Source organism: Panthera tigris, chromosome F2 (assembly GCF_018350195.1).
Source record: "Panthera tigris isolate Pti1 chromosome F2, P.tigris_Pti1_mat1.1, whole genome shotgun sequence".
Lineage (NCBI taxonomy): Eukaryota > Metazoa > Chordata > Mammalia > Carnivora > Felidae > Panthera > Panthera tigris.
The window spans coordinates 47,098,090-47,117,981 of record NC_056676.1 but is presented as its reverse complement, the minus strand read 5'-3'; the positions used below and the strand labels follow the sequence as shown (position 1 = coordinate 47,117,981).

At 45.2% G+C, this 19,892-nt stretch overlaps 1 protein-coding gene across 4 annotated transcripts in view; it reads right to left on the bottom strand.

Moving 5' to 3' along the window:
* The window catches only part of GRHL2 (grainyhead like transcription factor 2), a 167,257-nt gene that overhangs the window by 9,080 nt on the left and 138,285 nt on the right, over positions 1-19,892 (bottom strand). For 3 of the 4 annotated variants that reach the window (XM_007073312.3, XM_042972700.1, XM_042972699.1), the window contains 3 exons: positions 19,716-19,747; positions 7,876-7,970; positions 3,756-3,841 (listed from right to left, as the gene is read on the bottom strand). In XM_007073312.3, coding sequence (XP_007073374.2) covers positions 3,756-3,841; positions 7,876-7,970; positions 19,716-19,747 — 213 coding nt within the window. The remainder of the gene's footprint in view (positions 1-3,755; positions 3,842-7,875; positions 7,971-19,715; positions 19,748-19,892) is intronic. The other variant, XM_015535561.2, reaches the window with a different exon arrangement.

Sequence of the window (19,892 nt, the reverse complement as noted above, 5' to 3'; positions counted from 1 at the left end):
TGAGTGAGGGAGGGGCAGAGGGAGGGGGAAACACAGAATCCAAAGCAGGCTCCAGGCTCCAAGCTGCCAGCACAGAGCCTGACGTGGGGCTCAAAATCACGAGCCGTGAGATCGTGACCTGAGCCAAAGTTGGACGCTTAACCTACTGAGCCACCTGGGAGCCCCCACGATGATCCACTTCTATAATTTTTAAAAACCCATCATTAATATTTTTAAAGACCCCAAAGACTTCCTTTACACCCTGGAGGATTCTAGATCTTGGACATATCTCATCAATGTGTTATTGGTTGGTTGCCTGATGAGCTGTAATTTTTAGACTTTTAATTTGTAGAGTATTATCTTTGCCCAGAAACCTCAGGTATGTGACAAACAGAACTTAGAGACTCCCACTGATTTCCACCAATGTAGGACTCAGTCTGCCTTGTCTAGAGACATCCAACAGGACAGCCTGCTCTGGAAGGCAGTGACTTCTATTTGGGGTTATAAACTATTCAGTGTGGGCTCTAAGAAACACATTTAAAAAGGAGGAGACTCTGGCTTGCAAACACTTCCTCGGTGGCTGCATTCGACCTGTCAAGAGAATCAGGAAGCAGTGGCGTTTATCGCCATGCGTGAACAACTCGGTTGAATTGAAGAGGGTGCCACCAGGCCCACTGAACAACCCCTTCCCTTGTGTGCATCAGCCAACTGAACAACAGAGAACATCCCTACCCCTTTCTCTAGCCCCTTTGGCTTGGAGGAATCTCAGTCCACCTCCCTACCCTGTAGTACTTACAGTTATCCTCTATCTATCTATCTATCTATCTATCTATCTATCTATCTATCTATCTAATCTATCATCTATCTATAGAGTATTTCTATGTGTTACTTTTAGGTGCCATGTATGTGGCCTCATTTAATCTTCAGCACAACTCTACATCTCATTTTATATCATTATCCTTATAACGATGGCCCACGTTATTATTCTTATTTCAGAAATTATGAAACTGGGGTACAGAGAAGTTGAGTAACTTGCCCAAAGTCACATCACTCACATGTGTCAGGGCCAGGATTTGAACCTGACCGTGTGGGGTCAACCCCTACACATAGTACTTTTGCTTGATGGTTTATTATTGCCTCCTTTTCTTTCCTTCAGTTGTTGTGAGCTATGACTTGGAAAGTTTATTCTTCTGGAAGTAGCTTTTCATGTGTGGACATCTCTCTAATTGGACGTGAGCCACTCAAGGGCTTAAGTCGGCGTCACCACTCTGTGGAGCTATCAGCCCTTGGGAGACCCCCTTTCTGGGCCTCAGTCTCCACCTCTGTAAGATGGTGATGATGCCAAGTTCCCAGGGGGTATTGCAAGGACCAAATAAAGCAATGCATGTGAAGCCATGCCACCCACAGCACTCAGCATGATGGCCTGTATATAGTAGGTGCTCAGTTCAGTCAAATATTTATGCTCAAGGATCTGGGGATACACAGAAGACACAAAGTCCCTGTGCTCGTGAGCTTTACACTCTATTGGGGAGGAGAAAAAAAATAAACGTCTAGCAAATGTTAAATATGTTAAATATGGAGTAAAACAATGCACGGTAAGGGAACAGCGATAGAAAAGCCATTTCTGTAGGTGGTATGGCCAGGCCCATCTCAGCAAGGGCCATGTAAGCAGAGACCCGAGGGATATAAGAGAGTGAGCCTTCAGATCATGATCTCACGGTCTTCTGAGTTCGAGCCCCACGTGGGCTCTGCACTGACAGCATGGAGCCTGCTTGAGATCCTCCTTCTTTCGCTGTTCTTCCCCTGCTCACTCTCTCAAAATAAATAAATGAACTTAAAAAAAAAAGAGAGTGAGTGAGCGTTGTCCACACGGAGGAAGAACACTCCTGACAGAAGGAGCAACAGGTGCAAAGGCCCTGAGGTATGAGTAGGCCTTAGGGGACTCAGAGACCAGCAAGGAGGCTGCGCAGCTGAAGATTCATTTGTAGGATTACTAAGTCAAATCACTTGGAAAAACCAAAAAACTTTAAAAACTCATGTCAACTCCACTACCACCATCATCATCACAAAATCTCTGTCTGTAATCAAGTTTAAAACCTAATTGTAAGAATAAAGAAGCCCAAGTGAATCACCGAAGTTACACAGATGGCTTAGTTGACATGATACCAAATATGCAGATGAAAAGAGGAATATTCTATTTTATCCAAATGACACCAAGTATGGGGGCATTCAGTAACATCTGCTGACAGAGAACTAATTTTTTCTATCCAGGTGTCTACATCTGTATGTATAATGATATTACGGCATTGAAATGAAGGTGTGGAAGGTTCAGGATGAGTAAAAGAATTATCCACTCCTGAAGAAAAGCGACCCAATATGACACAGGTTGAACAATAATTCCATTCTTCTTTGTTGTGATCAAGAGTTCTAAGATAGTGAGAGGTCAAGGGCAGTACAAACAAATAGAACAATTTTCCAAGGTAGGCACTGTCCACAGTTTACAAGGAAGGAAACAAAAGACTCTGAGTGCCATTTGTGAGACCGCACAGTCATGATAGGCACCCAGTCACTCATGTTTGCCAATCGTTTTTGCCTCTGCGTGCACTACTCTCCCCCATACCCCCAGCCAAGCAAAGCAAGGAATGTGTAATGAACTCCCCTGTGAGATATCAGAAGTTCAACTCTCCTATGGTGGGGGAGGGTTGGCAGAGGTTACTCAGTGGGTGAAAACAAAAGTTCAAATAAAACCTTGCACATGAATGTTCACAGCAGCACTATTCCAAAAAGCCAGAGGGTGGAAAAACTCCAAAAATCGAACAGCTGATGAATTTGGAAAAACAAAATATGGTATATCCATACAACGGAATATTATTCGGCCATCAAAAAGAATGGAGTCCTAATTGTACTACACCATGTTTGAAACATTATGCTGAGTGTGAGAAACCAGCCACAAAAGACCACATATTGTATGATTCCACTTAGAGATTCCACTATCCTATACATTTTAACGTTTTGCCTCACAACCCAAGATGCTGTAGCCGTTTTGCAGACCCACAAATGAGTTGGGACGGTCCCCTGGCAGTGTCTCCGTCACCATAGAAAACCCAGATCCTCTATAACACAGTTGTACTCAAAAACAAAAACAAAACAAAACAAAAACAAAGTGGCGGTGAGAAATCATATTCAAAGTAGAGTCATATTAAAGTCATATTCAGATGGATAAAACATAAAATAACTTTTCCTGAGCCCAGGTTCCACCATGATCGACTAAATTAGGGATGAGAAGGGAGGGAGGGACTTCAGATATCTCTTACCTCCGATATATATACATACATCACCTTAGATAACCTCAGATAGTAACCTAAGATATATACGTGAGGTCATATTTTTATTTTGGGTTTCACTATCACAGCTCGCAAGACACTTCCTAATTGTTTTTCTTCTGTGCATATTTGGAAGTTAGACGTATCTAATTTGGTTTCATGCAGAGACCAATGGAAACTCACAGATTAACCTTCCTGTACAGCAATCTTATTCTGATTAGCCTTAAATTGACAGGAATTGGCAGTTTGTCTAAAGTTTCCTTCTCCTTAAGATGCTAAGAGGCCCTGACAGTGATGGAGATCAGATCAGTGTTTCCCTAAATCTGTTTTTTTTTTTTTTTTCTTTATAAAGCTCATTCTGGAGCCATCTGGAAGGCTGCATTTTAATGAACGGACTCCAGCTCAGGAGAACACAAGCAGGTTTCCCAGAGGCTGACGGGTCGCCCTGCTTACCGCTTCCATCAGGCCCTTCACCGTGGGGGATTTCAACATCAAAGCGTCGAACACGTCGTCCGTCTCCTTCCGCACGTACAAAAGCACTGAAAGAGAAGCAGAGGCGAGGCGGTGACCCAGGAGCCCACACAGCTGCCACCACTCCCGGCCACTTCCTGACACACACCTGCCAGAGGCTGACAGTATCTGCGAGGTCGCGGACCCCGGACCCTGATGACCCCTACAAGGGTGACTGACGCACCTCCACAGACGATCAGCAGCTGGGGGGCCGAGGCCCCTCGATGGAGTATACTGACAACTAGGCTACACTTAGCAGGCTGTGATGCTGTCCCACACTATTCACATGTCCATGATACATCTCTTTCTGTGACCTCTGACTCCTATGTATTCATCTGATCATTCAACAAATATTGCAAATACCCATGAGGCTGTGTGCTACGAGCTGAGGTGCAGCCCTGAATTAAGGCATGGTCTGCCCTTAAGGAATCTGTAGTCACTTAGGGAGGCAGGAATTTGAGGCATTCCTCAAATAAGCAGATAGCCATCTGGGGTTGGATGAGTTCAGAAGGAAAAAGACACGAGAGAGTGCTTACAGGGCCTGGGCTTTTCCCGGAGGTGGGGAGGTGGGGGGAGAGGGCAGGGAGGGCAACTCCAGGCAGACAGACCAGCATGTGCAAAGGCCCGGGAGGTAGCCAGTGCCTGTCAGAGGCAAGCCGAGGGAGAAGAGGAGGACGTGGAGTATGACAGGCCTGGCTTTGACCCCATTTCAGCCTCCTGTGGGGCCCTGCTCACTTACCCTCTCCAAGCGTTGATTTTCCCTGGAAAACGGGGATAATAATGTTGCCGTGAGACTTAAATGCATAGCACCCACGTGGGGCGCTTAGCACCGTGCCCGGCACCCAGCGAGCACCGGTCCACCCTCGGCACATGCCGCGATGAAGCACCTGTCGCGGTTCTAGGTTCCTCAGTGGAGGTAAGCACAGCTTTGTGTTCACTTGTCTATAACGGAACAGTCCCAGTTTGCTGAAGCGCTGACTAGGAGAGATGGTCGGGACCCCAGACACCATCAGAGAGGAGAAGACACTCTGCCACGGCAGACCCTTCCCTACACCCACTACCCTAGGGCGTGGCCCAGAAACACTGGGGACCTCATTCCGATGTGACCCTCCAGCCCCCTGAGCTGACTGCGCTTTCTCTCTCCTCCCAGTGATGTGGGTTCTGGCTCTAACTTCAGAGGGAGGGACAAGGCCAAGACTGAAGCCCCCTGCACCTGGCTATTCCAGGAAGAATGTACAGTCAAGAAACCCTGCTGAGGGGTGCCTGGGTGACTCAGTTAAGCATCCAACTCGATGTCAGCTCAGGTCACGATCTCATGGTTCGGGAGTTCAAGCCCCACACCAGAGCTCTGTCTCTCTCTCTCTTTGCCCCTCCCACGCACTCTCTCAAAATAAAGAAATAAACTTTAAAAAAGAAAAAGAAAAAAGAAACTCTGCTGAGCCTCTGACCATAGTCAGATACCAAGAGAGCTACGGTCACCACCAGAAAGAATGAAGCTGGAGCCAGAAAATGAAACCCACTCTAACTCAAACTCCTGCCCCTTCTTCCCACCCCTCCCCAGTCCCCAAGGACGTCATTAAAGCTGCTTGCTTTATAAAGGCAGAGTCTACGTGAATGCACATGGGTTCTGCCTACATTTTCTTTCTGTAGACAGCAGATGTTCAGTTTGTGCACGACAAAAAAGAAAAAAAAAAAACAACCCTGAAGTATTGCAAAGTTTCTTCTCTTTACCAAGTATAAAAATAAACTACCAATTAAATAAACACATTGAGCGTGTCTCCAAAGATGTCAAAACTTAGTCCTTTGGAAGGAATATTTGATAGTTTCCATTTCAGCTAAAATGATCTAAAATGATCTGGTGACCTAACGGCGGTGTAAGAGGACTCAGCGTCAGCAGTACAATGAGAAACAATTAGACCACAGGCCCCCCCACCCCAGGTACAACTAGATGAGGAAAATTAAATTCTAAAATATGGCGGCTGTTACAGCAAACCTTCTATAACTTCTTCCTGCAGCCACCAACAGAAAAATGTAGGCTGACACTAAGGAAACCCCAAACATATTCTATTAAAATGAGTACTGCTTCCATTGGGTTTACAAACTTCTTTCAAAATCATTGTCTTTGAAAGAGCATGGCTGATACTCTTGCCCCAAGTGTCACCGTAAGGGGTTAAAGGCGGGATGGAGGCGTGTTGACGGGCTGTGGGAGAAACAGGGTCGTGCCACCGTCCCCCCACCCCCACCCCGGCTGGGCATGCTGACAGTCACACAGGGCACGCTGGGCTCACAGCACACCCCCACAGCCTGCCCCAGGGCGTCCGCTTCTGTCACTGTGCATCTGAGGGAGGACACTCAAATAATCAACTCCATTAACGACAGCATTAAGGACCATCTTGCATCCCAGACACCACAGGAGAGGCAGACGGCCACAGGGGCAGGCTCCAAGTGACTCCCACGGAGCCACCCAGAGAAGTAGCTACCAAGGCAGAACAACAAAGAATGGCACTGGTGATAATTACGATCATTTTCTCTCCTTGGAGAACTTCCAAGGAATAAACAATAGCAACCATCACTGACCCTGATTCCTCCTGTTTGTCAAAGACCAGCTCAGACTGGGAGCTCCAGGCGAGGGGCTCAGGAACTCCACTGTCCTTTTTCCAAAGAAAAGCCACTCCCAGGAGAGCATTTCTCTATTGCTGGTGGGTTGCAGCGCCCTCATGTGTCTCTATGATTTAGATGTTTCGAAGGCCGCAGACTTGCTTTTTGGTCACAGCCCGATAAAATTCCCAGTGGCAATTTTTGTACTGACCTCACAGTCTCAAACTAATCTGAAAGACACAACCATTGGACTAGCCAGCATGCACTAGATATGGATGGGAGCTACAATTCCTGTCGTCTGTGTGGTTCTTCATTTCCATATAATTCTGCCTTCATTCTGAAGTATGCGATATAAAAGGCACGCAGGAATGGTGCTCAAAATGCCCTTGAATGTTTGATGGTAAGCCTGTGAAATCAGCCAGTCTTTTAAAGGTATAAATGTTGCTAATGTAATTAACACCACCCAGGTATTCATGCTCTTTCCATTTTGAAACACGAATTACTTATTCATGATGAATAGACCGTAACTAGATGCAGACCTAATAATAAAACTCACAGCTACAATAGTGAACAGGGTGCTTACTATGTGCTAGGCACCTGAGTTAAGTGTTTTACATACATTAAAGTTCACCGGTCCTCACAGGGACTCTAAAGGTAGGAACTCTTGTCAGCCCTGTTTTACAAATGAGGACTTGAAGGGGCAGGGGGTTCTTCCCAAGGTCATACAACTCTGAAGGGCTGAGGTAGGCTACAGAGGGGATGCTCTTGACCATTATGCAAATCCCATTACAACAAACAGAAAAGAAAATGTCTCATTAGCAAACAACTCAAGCCTGTGTGGACGGCGAACATATTTAACCTGGTAACCTGACTCACTGAAATTCCGGTACCATATGTCTAAGATCTCTGGAAGCTCCTGGTGTTGGCTATAGCAGGATGTGGGGGGAAACGGCCATTCCCCACACTTTCCTCTTGCTCCAAGGAAGGCCAGTGAGTCACGTAGAGCCTCGACATGCTGAGCAAGACATTGACACACTCTTGCTTTGTTTCTTACTCTCTTGATGAAGTGGAGTAAGATCCTTGACTGCGAGAAAGTCAGTTGTGAGGTCAGAACTCATGTATTTTTACGAGGTTAATCCTTTGCATCTACGGAACGATTCTTCTGAGATGCTATTGTCACATACGCAGCACAAGTTTCTTTTTAACCTCTGACCTCACTGGTTACGTTTCTCCCAAGGCAAAGGAGAGAACCAGTGCCCAGAAAGAATAAATGTTTGCTTATGGTGCTTACAAGGATAGGACTGAAAGTGAAGGAAAAGACTGTGGACTTTCCTGTGTCAATAAACAATCCCCAGGCCAGCCCTGAAGCACAGGGCCTGGGCGGGGCTGCATGGGTCCCCGAGAAGCGCCCCCACCATTCATGATGGGAGGGTGGGTAACCTTGGCAATGCCAGTGAGGAGATACCTCGCTTCATCCCTTCTTCTTTCATCTGCTTAGAAGGTGCTGGACCAAACTCCTCTTCCATGGGCCTGAACATCCGTTTGACAAGGACACTGCTGCTAGAAAAGATGGGCAGAAATTGTTAAGTAAAGCATGCAGGGGGCCAAAAGAAAGGTTCACGTGTGCGTTTCTGGGGCTTTTTCTTTTGCTTATGCCATCCTTAGTTTTCCACAACTGGATCCACTCAGCAACCTCCCTCCTCCCCCTACAGGTCCCAGGTCATCCCTGTCTGGGGCAGAACACACGTGCCAATGTCTTTGGGGCATGGACCAAACACATACTCCTCATTGCTGAATATGGACCCAAGATGAGACCTCTGGGTTTCAGCCACTCCATCCCGCACCTAACCTCCTTCCTGCTCAAAAGATCGGGGCTGGGGTGGGGAGAGCAGGAGTGAGCCCTGGGGTCTCTGTGGTCTCCAAGTTATCAACCCCTCCCATCTAGCTGGGGCCTGAGTGTCCTGCACTTTCTTGCCAGCCCCTGAGGGCACGGGGTGGCGGGGGGCGGGGGGGGGGGGGTTGGAGATGATATGGGCTCGCCTGGCTGGCTGTCAGTTCTGAGGCTGCCCCGACTTTCTGCCCATCTATGGCTCTGTCTGGCTGAAGTAGATGGGACCGCAGTGGTGGAAGTTCTCGAGAGACCCAGACCTTGGCTGCCCAGCCGTTTCCTCCCCTGGATCCCCTCCCTCCACTCCCTGGATCCCATACGGTGCTGGGTCCCCACATGTCCCCACCGGAGCCGTGCTGGTGGTTCTGCATTTCCTCCCAAAGTTCCTGACCATTCTGGCCTCTTTAAGGAAAGGGAGAGCTCTTTGAGAGGAATGGAGATTAGAAGGACAGACTGTCATTGAAGAGAAGTCAGTGATGCTGGGTACTGCGGGCTGCAGGTGTGTGCCAAATGCATATGCTGAAACCCCACTCTCCAGTAAGGTGACATTCAGGGGTGGGGCCCTTGAAAGGTAATTAGGACATGAAGGCGGAGCCCCTATGATGGGATGAGCGTTTTAATAAGAAAGAACTGCCATGTGAAGACACAGCGGGAAGAGGGCCATCTGCAAGCCAGAAGAGGGTTCTCACCAGACACCAACCATACGGGCACCTGATCTCACACTTCTAGCCTCCAGAACACATTTCTGTTGTTTAAGCCACCCGGTTTATGGTATTTTGTTATAGCAGCCTGAACGGGCTCAGACATGGAGAAAATGCTCCTGAATGGAGTCTTGGTATTCTTCAAGCCCTCAAGGGAGTAGACAGACACTGAGAAATTTCTACTGTCTCTGGAGATGCCTGGAACCAGGCACGTGAAGCAATGTCAGACAGGCAGTTCAGTAGAATTGTTAAGAAGTGAACTCTGGATCCAGACTACTTTGGTTTAAACCCCTGCTTTACAATTTACTAGCTATGGGAATATGGACAAGTTCCTCAACTGCCCTGAGTCTCAGATTCCTTGTCTTTAAAAGGAGGCTGTCGAAAGAATTAAATAAATTTGACATACAGAGAGCACACACAAGGTTGCCTCCTATAAGTGCTACTTGTTAGAGATGATGAGGACAATGATGATTAAAGGTGGAGAGACGAGAGAGAGAGAGAGAGAGAGAGAGAGAGAGAGAGAGAGAGAGAGATGGAGAAGAATAAATATGGCAGAGACCTTGAAAGACATCCAAGTTTCCATGTACCATCAGAGAACAAATAGTCCACTTTGGTCCAAGTTAAGGACCCATGTTGGAAAAGCTTCCTGCACGGCAGGTTGACATTATATCAATACCAAACTTCCAAGATAATACAAACCCCTGCTTCAAAGGCAACTCCCCATTGGCATTGCTGTCATTAAGAAGCTATTTATCAGTTCTCAAGTCAAGCCAGTGGTGGGGTCCAGAGGTACAAAGTGGTACAAAAGTATGGACATCTCAGTAAATATTTCTATTAACTCTAATAGTTTAAATTATTAAACCAACAATACTTTAATTTATCATCGTATACTCTAAGTGTTCCAAAAAGGCCTATCAATTTTTTTAAATAACTTCATATTTTACAAAGTACTTTTCATCTTGTTGGTCAGTTAGGTCTCATGAACCCTGTGTGAGCCAGCCAGGGCAAGGTGTAATCTTATCCCTATTTTAGTGAATAAGTACAGGGCAATGCAGCTAATAAGTAAAACAGACTGTTTAGAGAATGTGGCTTTGAGGGACGACTCATGATAAAGGTACTCAGAATCCGAGGTGATGATGAGTGAGGGTATGAGAAATCGATATTAAGAGTCAGCATTCTCTTTTATTCCCTAGTAAGCCAAATGGCGAACACAACTAGAGGGAAAACTCAAACTCAAGTCCCAGTTCATGCCAGTAATAAACTGTTAGGGCACTGTTTCTTCTGTCTTCACCTCACTCTGTTATCATAAAAGCAGGTCATGTTATTCCATTGTCTTGGAAATGGAGTGACCGTGACCTTGGGAACAGATGATTAAAAATCTATTCACACAGCTCCAGTCTGGTGATATTTAGTAACAGGTACAGAGCCTGAAATATCACCAGACATGCTCTCCTGCTGTGTGAGGGTTCCTAAACCAGTGATTTTCTTTTTCTCACCAAGCAAGATCTATTTATGTTTCTCCAGTTCTGCTGACTTTTGATAGCACCCAATTCTGAGCCATGACAAACTCTGCCATTAAAATAACATCTTGGATAAACCACATGTCTCTTGGGAGTGCAAAAAAAAGTGCTTTTTCACACTTTTGAATCAATAAACCCAGCAGGAGTCAATCAGTTTGTGTGGTCTGGATTCAAATGTTTCATTTATTTTCAAAGGCAAGAAAAGAGGGCCAGGTATGACAGACTCACTTAATAGGCGAAAAGACACAAATTCCAGGTCTCCTAATGCCTTGTCCAATTACGCTGTATTGTACCACTGCGGTACCAGAGAAGGACCAGAGAAACAGAAGAAGGTGCTTCCTCTGACATCAACCTCTATTTCGCTGGCAAATGTGTGGCTGTGAGTGACCCCAGGTTTAGCAGCCCATGAAGCCATTGCCTTGTGGGGTCAATCTCAGGGAAAGAAAGTCACTGAGGTACACACAAACTGCTAAGTCTCATCAGAAAAAATTTGGGAAGGTGTTCAGCTCTGAGGCCTGGGTCTCTGGCCACACCTGCCAAGCTGAGGTGCACTAGCCATTTGCCCCTAGTAAGGAGGCAGCAAAATAAAGTGCAGAAATGAGTTGCAGCCACCATGGAGACACAGTTTGTCTATTTCACAACTCTGCTTATGGTCTATATGTGCTAATTACCATGTCTGCCTCAAATGAATTGAGCTTCCTCCCCTCAGAAAAGAGGAGGCCCTCTTATGTTCAAGTCCTTACAAGGTCTCCTACAGGATGGAGTAGGATCTCAATTGATTTCAATAACACATGACTTGTTGGGTAATCATCCCAAAATGACTTTAATCAATACTAGTTTGGGGCAGTGACAGAATTCATCTGACCAAATTAGCAAAACACCAACAAAACCCACATCTAGATTTCGTAATGATTACTGGAGTTACGAGCTCAAAAATGCAAGGAATAACCAGGTCAGTAGACCCCCGGAGGATTATTTGAAGAGGAAATACAGATATTCCTGTTTCTGACAAGATGTTGTAGCTTGTGGCAAGCCAGTGTTCTAGCCAAGAACAATGTGAAACTGTATAAAATTTAAAAAAACAAACAGAAGACCTCTTGAAGGTATTGGAGACTGCTGATGGGGCAGCCAGCGAGCGCTTCAGGAGCAGAAATCTCAGGGAAGAGAACACAAAGAAGGTGAGCTGGTGATCAGTGAGCCACTGTTCCCTCAGAGCTAGTTCTCGACTGGGAGCAGAGGGTGATCATCCGAGCAGAGGCACATACGCAGGGACAAAGGCACATACGCACAGCTTTTGGCAATCTTATGAAGTTAGAGAAACGGAAATTGGTGTTTGGTGCTGCAAAGATATCTAAGGCTTATGGGAAAACTTCCAGAGAGTAGGGAAGCACAGAGAAGTGAGCCAGACAATGTAGTATTCCTTCCAAGGCATGTGCCAAGTCGCTAAACTGCACAGGACAGGAGACTAGGAAATTAAGCAGAGAGCTCTTGAAAATCATAGAGGATGTTTGGGTAGTCTCCCCACGCTAGAGAGGCAAAAATTGGATTCCAGACCCCACCAAGAAGGAAGGCCCATAGAAAATTTCCTCAGAGCTACAGTCTGGGGGTTAGGATAAATTAGAGGTAGTCTGAGGCTAATACAAACTGCAATCCAGCTTAGTGTCAGTTCTGCCCTGACTGGGGTATAGTGTTCTGCATTCACGCAGGCTGCACACCAGAGGACAGGGAAAACCTTCACAAGAGAAAAACATGGTCATCCAGATCTTCCGTAATTTTTACATATATTGTTCATCATTCAACTAATGCTTATCAAATATACTAATAAAAAGGACTGAGGGAAAAAAAGACCATAGAAATATGCCCACAGAAAACACACTTCTAGCATATTATTATTTGAGTTACCAGATTTGAACATTAAAATAATTGTAATTATTGTGCTCATGAAAATAAATGACAAGACATATAGAGCTGGAATCTATTAAAACAAATAAACCAATTGAATGGAAATCCTAGAACTAAAAAGGACAATAACTGAAATTAAGAACTCAGTAGATGAATTTAACAGAGTTGAAAGTTAGGTCAATAGAAAATATCCAGACTGATGCTTGGTGAGCAAAGAAGACAGAGGTTTGAGAAAAGCACATAAAAAGCATAGGGACACAATAAAAAGTTCTAATACCCATTTATGATCTCAAAGGGGTGGAGAGAGGGAACACATAAGAAGCACTATTTGAAGACAGAATAGCCAATAATGTTCCCAAACTGATGAAAAACATCAACCCACAGATTCAATAAGTGCTATAAAATACCAAGCAGGAAAAAAGTAGAGAAAACCTACATGTAGGAACATCTTAATGAAAATTCCAAAAAACGTTTTAAAGCAGCCTCCTCAAACAATAAGAAAGGGAAGGAAGGAAAAGGGGAAGGAAGGAAGGAAGGAAGGAAGGGAGGGAGGGAGGGAGGGAGGGAGGGAAGGATGGACAATTACATGTGAAATAGCAACAATAAGACAGACCTGTGACTTCTCAACAGTAATGATGGAAACCAAAACTGAAAGAAAGCAACTGACAACTTGGAATTTGGTATCTAGCAAAACTATCCTACAAAAGTGACTGCAAAAGAAAAGCACTTACAACAAGCAAACAATGAACAAACAGTATGCGAGAACTCTTTGCCAAAAGCTCAACAAGAAAAATATTAAACAGAGTTCTTCAGGCACCAGGAAAAAAAAATCCCAAGGCAAAACAGAGAAATCGAGGAAGAAATGAAGAGCAGTGGCAAGGGTAAATATAGGTTAAATTTACAAAAGGAGTTTTAGTTTAAATCTTCCAGTTTGCAAAACAGCAAAGTAGTATACAAGCATGAATAACTGGTACTAATGTAGGAAACTGATGAAAATATATTAAATATTTTTTTTAAAACTCCCCTTGCCGATCTGATACAGATTTGAGTACTACTGGGTGGGTTTTTAAATTCAATATCTAACATTAAAAAATTAAAATGTATCAATCAAAAAGCAGGCGGGCTCCTTACAACTACATACAGATCTGCCATTACCTTGAAATAAAAATTTCAATTAAAAACAGAATTGAAAATGGGAGGCAACACAGCGGCAGTCACTTGTGTAGCTATTTCTCATGTTATGAGAATCAATATCTATGGCTTGGGATAAAATTTCCAAGGACAATCTCACATATACGGATTTAAAAAGCGCTGTATCTCCACTTTGATGGTAGTGGCAAAGAATTCCCCTGAGAAACGGTGTGAGATGAGCTAAAATGTAACTTTAGTAATGAGAAAGACACTACGTCAAAGATGAATTATAAGAATTTAAAGAGGCGCCTGTTTGGCCCAGTTGGTTAAATGTTGGCCTCTAGATCTCGGCTCAGATCACGATCTCACGGTTCATAACAGTGAAGAGCCAGCTTGGGATTCTCTCTCTGCCCCTACCCTGTTTGTAGTCTCTTTCTCTCTCTCTCTCTCTCAAAATAAATAAACTCAAAAATATTTTAATAAAAAAATAAAAATAAAAGAATTTGAATAAAAGTGTTTCATAAAATGTGACAGGTTTCTAAATTATATATTATTCTTTAAATGTAGGTTAACTAAATCAATACAGCAAGTGTCAGTAAATCATTGATGCTTCTGGAGATAGCTGTAAAGGTTTCACTACTCAAACTGGCTCCCAAACTTTAATTTATGTTTTCATTTCCTCTTTGGGACATTAAGGAAATTGTCCTCTATTTTTTTTTTAAGTTTATTTACTTATTTTGAGAGAGAGAGAGAGAGAGAGAGAGAGAGAGCGAGCATGCAAGCACAAGAGTTGGGAAGGGGCAGAGATAGGAGAGGCTTTACACGGTCAGCACAGAGCCCGACGCAGGGCTCGATCTCACAAACCATGAGGTCATGACCTGAGCCAAATCAAAAGTTGGACTCTTAACCACCTGAGCCACCCAAGAGCCCCAATTGCCCTCTGCTTTTAATCACCTTTGTATTCATGTTTTTGTGGTAAAACAAAGCCTATCATACCCTACATTTCATGGTTTGCTTAGCATCCCTTATCAAAGAGAACCTTATCGAAGACAAATACTTGGAGCTCTGAGAAACTGCCCCTTTAAAAGAAGTAGTGCAGGGGTGCCTGGCTGGCTCAGTTGGTTAGGCCTCCGACTCTTGATTTTGTCTCAGCTCAAGATCCAGCCCCGCCTTGGGCTCGGAGCCGGGCTTGGAGCCTGCTTAAGATTCTCCCTCTCCCTCTGCCCCTCCCAGCTGGTGCACATGCTCATGCTCTGCCTTTCTCTCTCTCTCTCTCAAAAAAATTGTATTGCAGAATTCTAGAAGAATTTTATTTTGTGCTGATGAACACAGGGTGATGACTTTTCAAATTTAATATTAAATGCACTCCCTGGTGATCGGTTAATAATCTCTAATTTCCCCAAAGGCCAAAAGGTATTGAGTTTTACTCAAAGCCTTTGCTTTCAGGCTGGTAGATGACTACCAGAATTGCCTCTTTTTCTCAGCAACACTGTGACCAAGCTCATGGTTTGGTTTGGCAAGATCTAAGTACTCTCCTTCTGGCAAGACGAATGGCAGGGCCCTCTGCTGGCGGCACTCAGCATGAAGAGTGAAGTCACTCTGGGAGCTGTCTCTCTGAGCTGGTATGGGACCAATCTACAGGGTTGCCCTGCCCAACATTTGTCTTCTGGCTTTTCCTAAGTTTCATGAGGAGATTATACAATGGGGCTTCTTCTCTTTGAGAATGAGCGAGGAGATAAGAGAAGGTTTTGGAGAGGATTGTGGTCTGAGGATCCTAAGCAGCACCAAGGCAATGAATGGAAGATTTATGGAGGAAAATCACTTTCCTCCAGACACAGGACCACCCAAACTAGCCAAGGGTTCCTGTGCCTCAAATGCAGTGCGAAAGCTACAGAGCTGCTAGATTGAAGGGACCTCACGGCAGGAAGGAATAGGGGGCACTCCCGTGCGGACGACTGTGGACAAGAGAGTAAGGCAAGAAGGGTTTTCCAGGAACTAGAGAGGTCAGATGGGGATGGAGGCCGGATCCCCAAAAGTAACGGAATAGACTTTCCCACCATGCATGACATTTCATAGCAATTTACATATGATTTCAGGGGGTTTAAAGCCCTTCCCTCTTCCCCATAAGAGCCATTCATGAATCCCTGGTTAAGGGCCCATATTCCACAGGAAATTCTTCCTGTCTGGCTTGTTCTTTCCATTCTGCTTCATCTCCCTCTTTTCCATTTCCCAATTAAGTTTCATTTACTGGGGGCCTGAAAAGGAACCTTAACAATAATAATAATAGCCATGAGTTTTGTTTTTTGAAAGCACCTTCCATAGGCCGGGACATTTGAGATACTAATGCCTGTAAGTCTATCAGTTAGGTATTATTATTTGCTACTTTTAGGTAAGACTCCAAACAGTTGTTCTATTAAATTACAGAGCTTGTAAAAGCCTGATTCCAATCATGGCTGACAGGCTCCTGAGCAGTGGTTCTCAAACACTGCTGAGTTTTAGAATCACTTGGGGACTTTAAAAAGGTCTCCCTACTGGGATGCCTGGGTGGCTCAGCCGGTTAAGCATCTGACTCTTGATTTCAGCTCAGGTCATGATCTCACAGTTTGTGGGATCGAGCCCTGTGTCAGGCTCTGTCCTGACAACATGGATTCTGCTTGGGATTCTCTGTCTCTCAAATAAACTTACAAAAAAAAAAAAAAAAAAAAAAAAAAGGTCTCTGTACCTAAGCTGCATCCCACACCAATTAAATAAAAATCCCCATAATTTTCATCTCCCAAGGTGATTCCAAAGTGCAACAAGAGGCCTGCTGCTGAGAAGTGGTACCCAAAGCCTCTGTATCTAACTTGTACCCTTGCCTATGAAACAAATCTGCACGGGGTCTGTTGCTTGCCAAACTCACACGAGAAGTCACCCCAAACCATCGTTTATCATCGGACAAGGAGGCAGGAACAGGCAGGTGTTCCTCTTTTTGTTCTGTGTGGGCCCTTGGCTGATGACTGCTTCCCATCCCACCTCATCTGCGTTTTCTCTGGTTTCCCTCTTTAATCTCATTCAGGTTTACCAGCACGTCAGGCCACAGGCTCTACTGGTGAGCGAGCCTGTGTCTGACCAGCACGCTGGCCTCGGAGCTGCTGGGGGAGGGGCTCTGGTGTGCCTCCTCCCGCTGGTGGCTGCGTGAATCCTGCTCTTAATCAGATGCCTTCATACTGACTGACTGTGCCTGGCAGGGAGTGTAGAAGTGGCCAGAGACAGCCCTGACGGAGGCTATGCAAGTGCCGGGGACGGTGACAGTCCTCGGGGCTCGGTGAGCTGACCCCCTCTGCCAGGTATACGAATCCGGGCTCGTCACAACGCGGGTCCCGTACCCCAAAAGATGAGCCGAGGATGTGCCTTTGCCACGGCCAGAAAGCTATCACGGTGAGGGCCCGTCTCTATGCCTCTTTGGCAGTCACAGATCAAGAATTAAGAGGGTTGGGTGACAGGACACGATGGCTAAAAGCAGGCCACGGGGAGAGCAGCTAGATCGGGTTCCAACCCTCTACCACTGCCCGCTGTGTGGCTTGGAACACGTTTCTCAATTCGAAAGTTCCAGTTTGCTCATTCTAAAGTGGAGATAATTACAGCACCTTCCCCATGGGAATGCGGGGAGCGTTCAATGAGACAATGCATAGAAAGCACTTAGTACGGTGCCTAGCCAACATATCCACTGAAGGTTAATTATTACTTTTACATATAACAATAGGCAACTACCAACTCCGTATTAACGCTGAAGCTCCAAAGCCACCCGCATTGCTCAACTGAAGTCTAATTGGATGTATGAGAGACACAGACTTGGGCCTCAGGCCTCACGATTACACAATAACAAAGGGTAGCTCTCACTGAGAAGCCAAGCCACACGAATTAGAAGTGGGTTAACTGGCCACCTCAATGCTGCCAACTTGCAAGGAAGGACCGTGTAGGCTGAGGTAGACTCACAGGTGAGGTCTGCGCATGAAGCAGCACTTGGGTCTCAGACACTTGTCACTTAGGAGGCTAACTTTTCCCATGAGAAGGGAAGAATGTCAGTGCTAGATGAGACCTCGAAGATCACCTCATGCGAAATCCTCAGGCTACGGCTGAAGAAACCAAAGCCCAGAGACCAAGGAGCCAGCCCCAGGCTTCACACTGGTAAGCAGCGGCCCAGGAGTAGAATGTGGGCTTCCTTAAGCTCAGAGTCACTGTTCTTTCCATGACGCCACACTGTCCCTTGTGAAATATGTGAGTAACAGATTAGAACCGATAGCGCTAATCTTTCTGTTCATTCCAGCCACGGCGAATATATTACCTATGTGCCAAGATAAAAAGAACAATCTAATTTGGTACTTAGCAAATTCAGAACTCAGAATTTAGAGGCCAGATCCTGGATGGACAAGGTTCAGCTACTAACCAGCTGGGGAATGACCCCTTTGAGATTCTTTACCCTTTAGGCCACAGGATGGCACACGTTTTCTGTAAAGGGCCAGATTAGCAAACATCCTGGCTCTCCTACACGGGGCTCTGTTGTGTTGGAACGACTCAGCTCTGCTGGTGTAGCCACAAGGCGGCCACAGACAAGACATAAAGGAATTAACACAGCTGTGTTCCAATTAAACTTTATGGACACTTGAATCTCATAGAATTTTCACGTGTCGCACAATATCATGCTTCTTTTGGATTTTCTTTCCATTTAAAAATGTTCGGAGACAATACGAAAACAGGTGGTGGGTTGATTTGGTCCTCAGACTGCAGTCTGCCCAACTCCGCTCTAGGAAATGAACACAGCAATATCTGCTCCACTTACTTCGCCTGGAAATGTTTTCTAAGTACATATATAAATTGCATAAGCATAGAGAAGCTCTGAAAAAAATGATCTAGAGATTCCAGTTATACATGCATAATGCAAACCAAGATTTGAGTTGTATATATGTAATGTAACATAGATACTGAAGAGGAAAATAGGGTCCGGGTCACAAGAAATCATCCCAGTATAACCTCCCACTCACGTGGTTGAGGACAGATGTTTATTTCTGAGAGCCAGTTCTAAGGAAACTATTAACAAATTCGGTGGTGTCCCCTGGAGTGGGGATGCTGAAAGGTAAAACTATGTTTGAATGAGGAGGAAAGCATGAGGCTTATCTAGAGAGAACTAGAGGCAATGGGTAGAAGTCAAAAGAAGGTAGACATCAGTTCAACAGACAAAACTAACTTTCTCAGTGTCCCACGGTGTCATGAGCTATCTTACATACAGTGAGAATATTCAGGTAGAAGCTGGCTGATCACCTATCAAAAATGTGGTATACTCGGGGCACCGGGATGGCTCAGTCGGTTAAGCATCCGACTTCGGCTCAGGTCATAATCTCGCTGCTCGCGAGCTGGAGCCCTGCATCGGGCTCTGTGCTGACAGCTCAGAGCCTGGAACCTGGAGCCTGCTTTGGACACAGTCTCCTCTCTCTCTCTCCCCCTCCTCCGCTCAAGGTCTGTCTCTCTCTCAAAAATAATAAATATTAAAAAAAATTTTTTTAATGTGACATATTCTGGTACATTGCTTAGGAGAGCGGGTCAGCTAAATGACCTCGAAGGTTCCTTTTTGTCTCAAAAATTCTAGAGTCTATACAATGAGTAAATGCATAGAAAGAACCATGCAGAAACTTGATGTGCAAGACAGTTGGGAGCCTTAGGGACCCCATGTAAACCCTCTCTTACCTACAATCCCATGGACAGTGACTAAGTTCTCAGCCTCCCTGGCTTCATTCACACCAGCCTCACCGTTAGCACACTAGGCCCATTTCAAGAGGTACATGTGGGGACCCCAGTACCCAGCAGGGCAGGATGTCTGCCTGGCTGCCACCTCAAGCTCACCTCGATCCTGTGTTGGGGCAAAAGATTTCAGGAACTGGATTATCAGTGAAAAGGTGGAATCAAAGAGATGTGCCACTTAGAAAAATAGCTCGTTATTCAAAGGCAGATCATAGGAAGGAGAGATAAAGAAAGGCTTAGAAGGAGAGCAGCATTTCCCAGCCTTCCTCTCAGTGCCCAGGGTCAAGCCTTTCTCAGTGCTGAGCCCATGGTTATCCAGTGCTCTAAGAGCCATTTCTACTGACATGAACGGACTTTGGGGGTAAAGTGAAAGAATGGAGTGTCTTACCCTTCTCGTTCATCATCCGTGTTGTAATACACCTGTGAAACAAAACAATAGGCTTACTGTAGGTCAGACACAAGAAATGGAAATCTATTACGTGATGCACAGAACTTTTCCTAGGCTTACACTGTCTCTTAAAGAAGACAAAAGACAAATCTGTTTAATGATGCTGTGTGTGTGTGT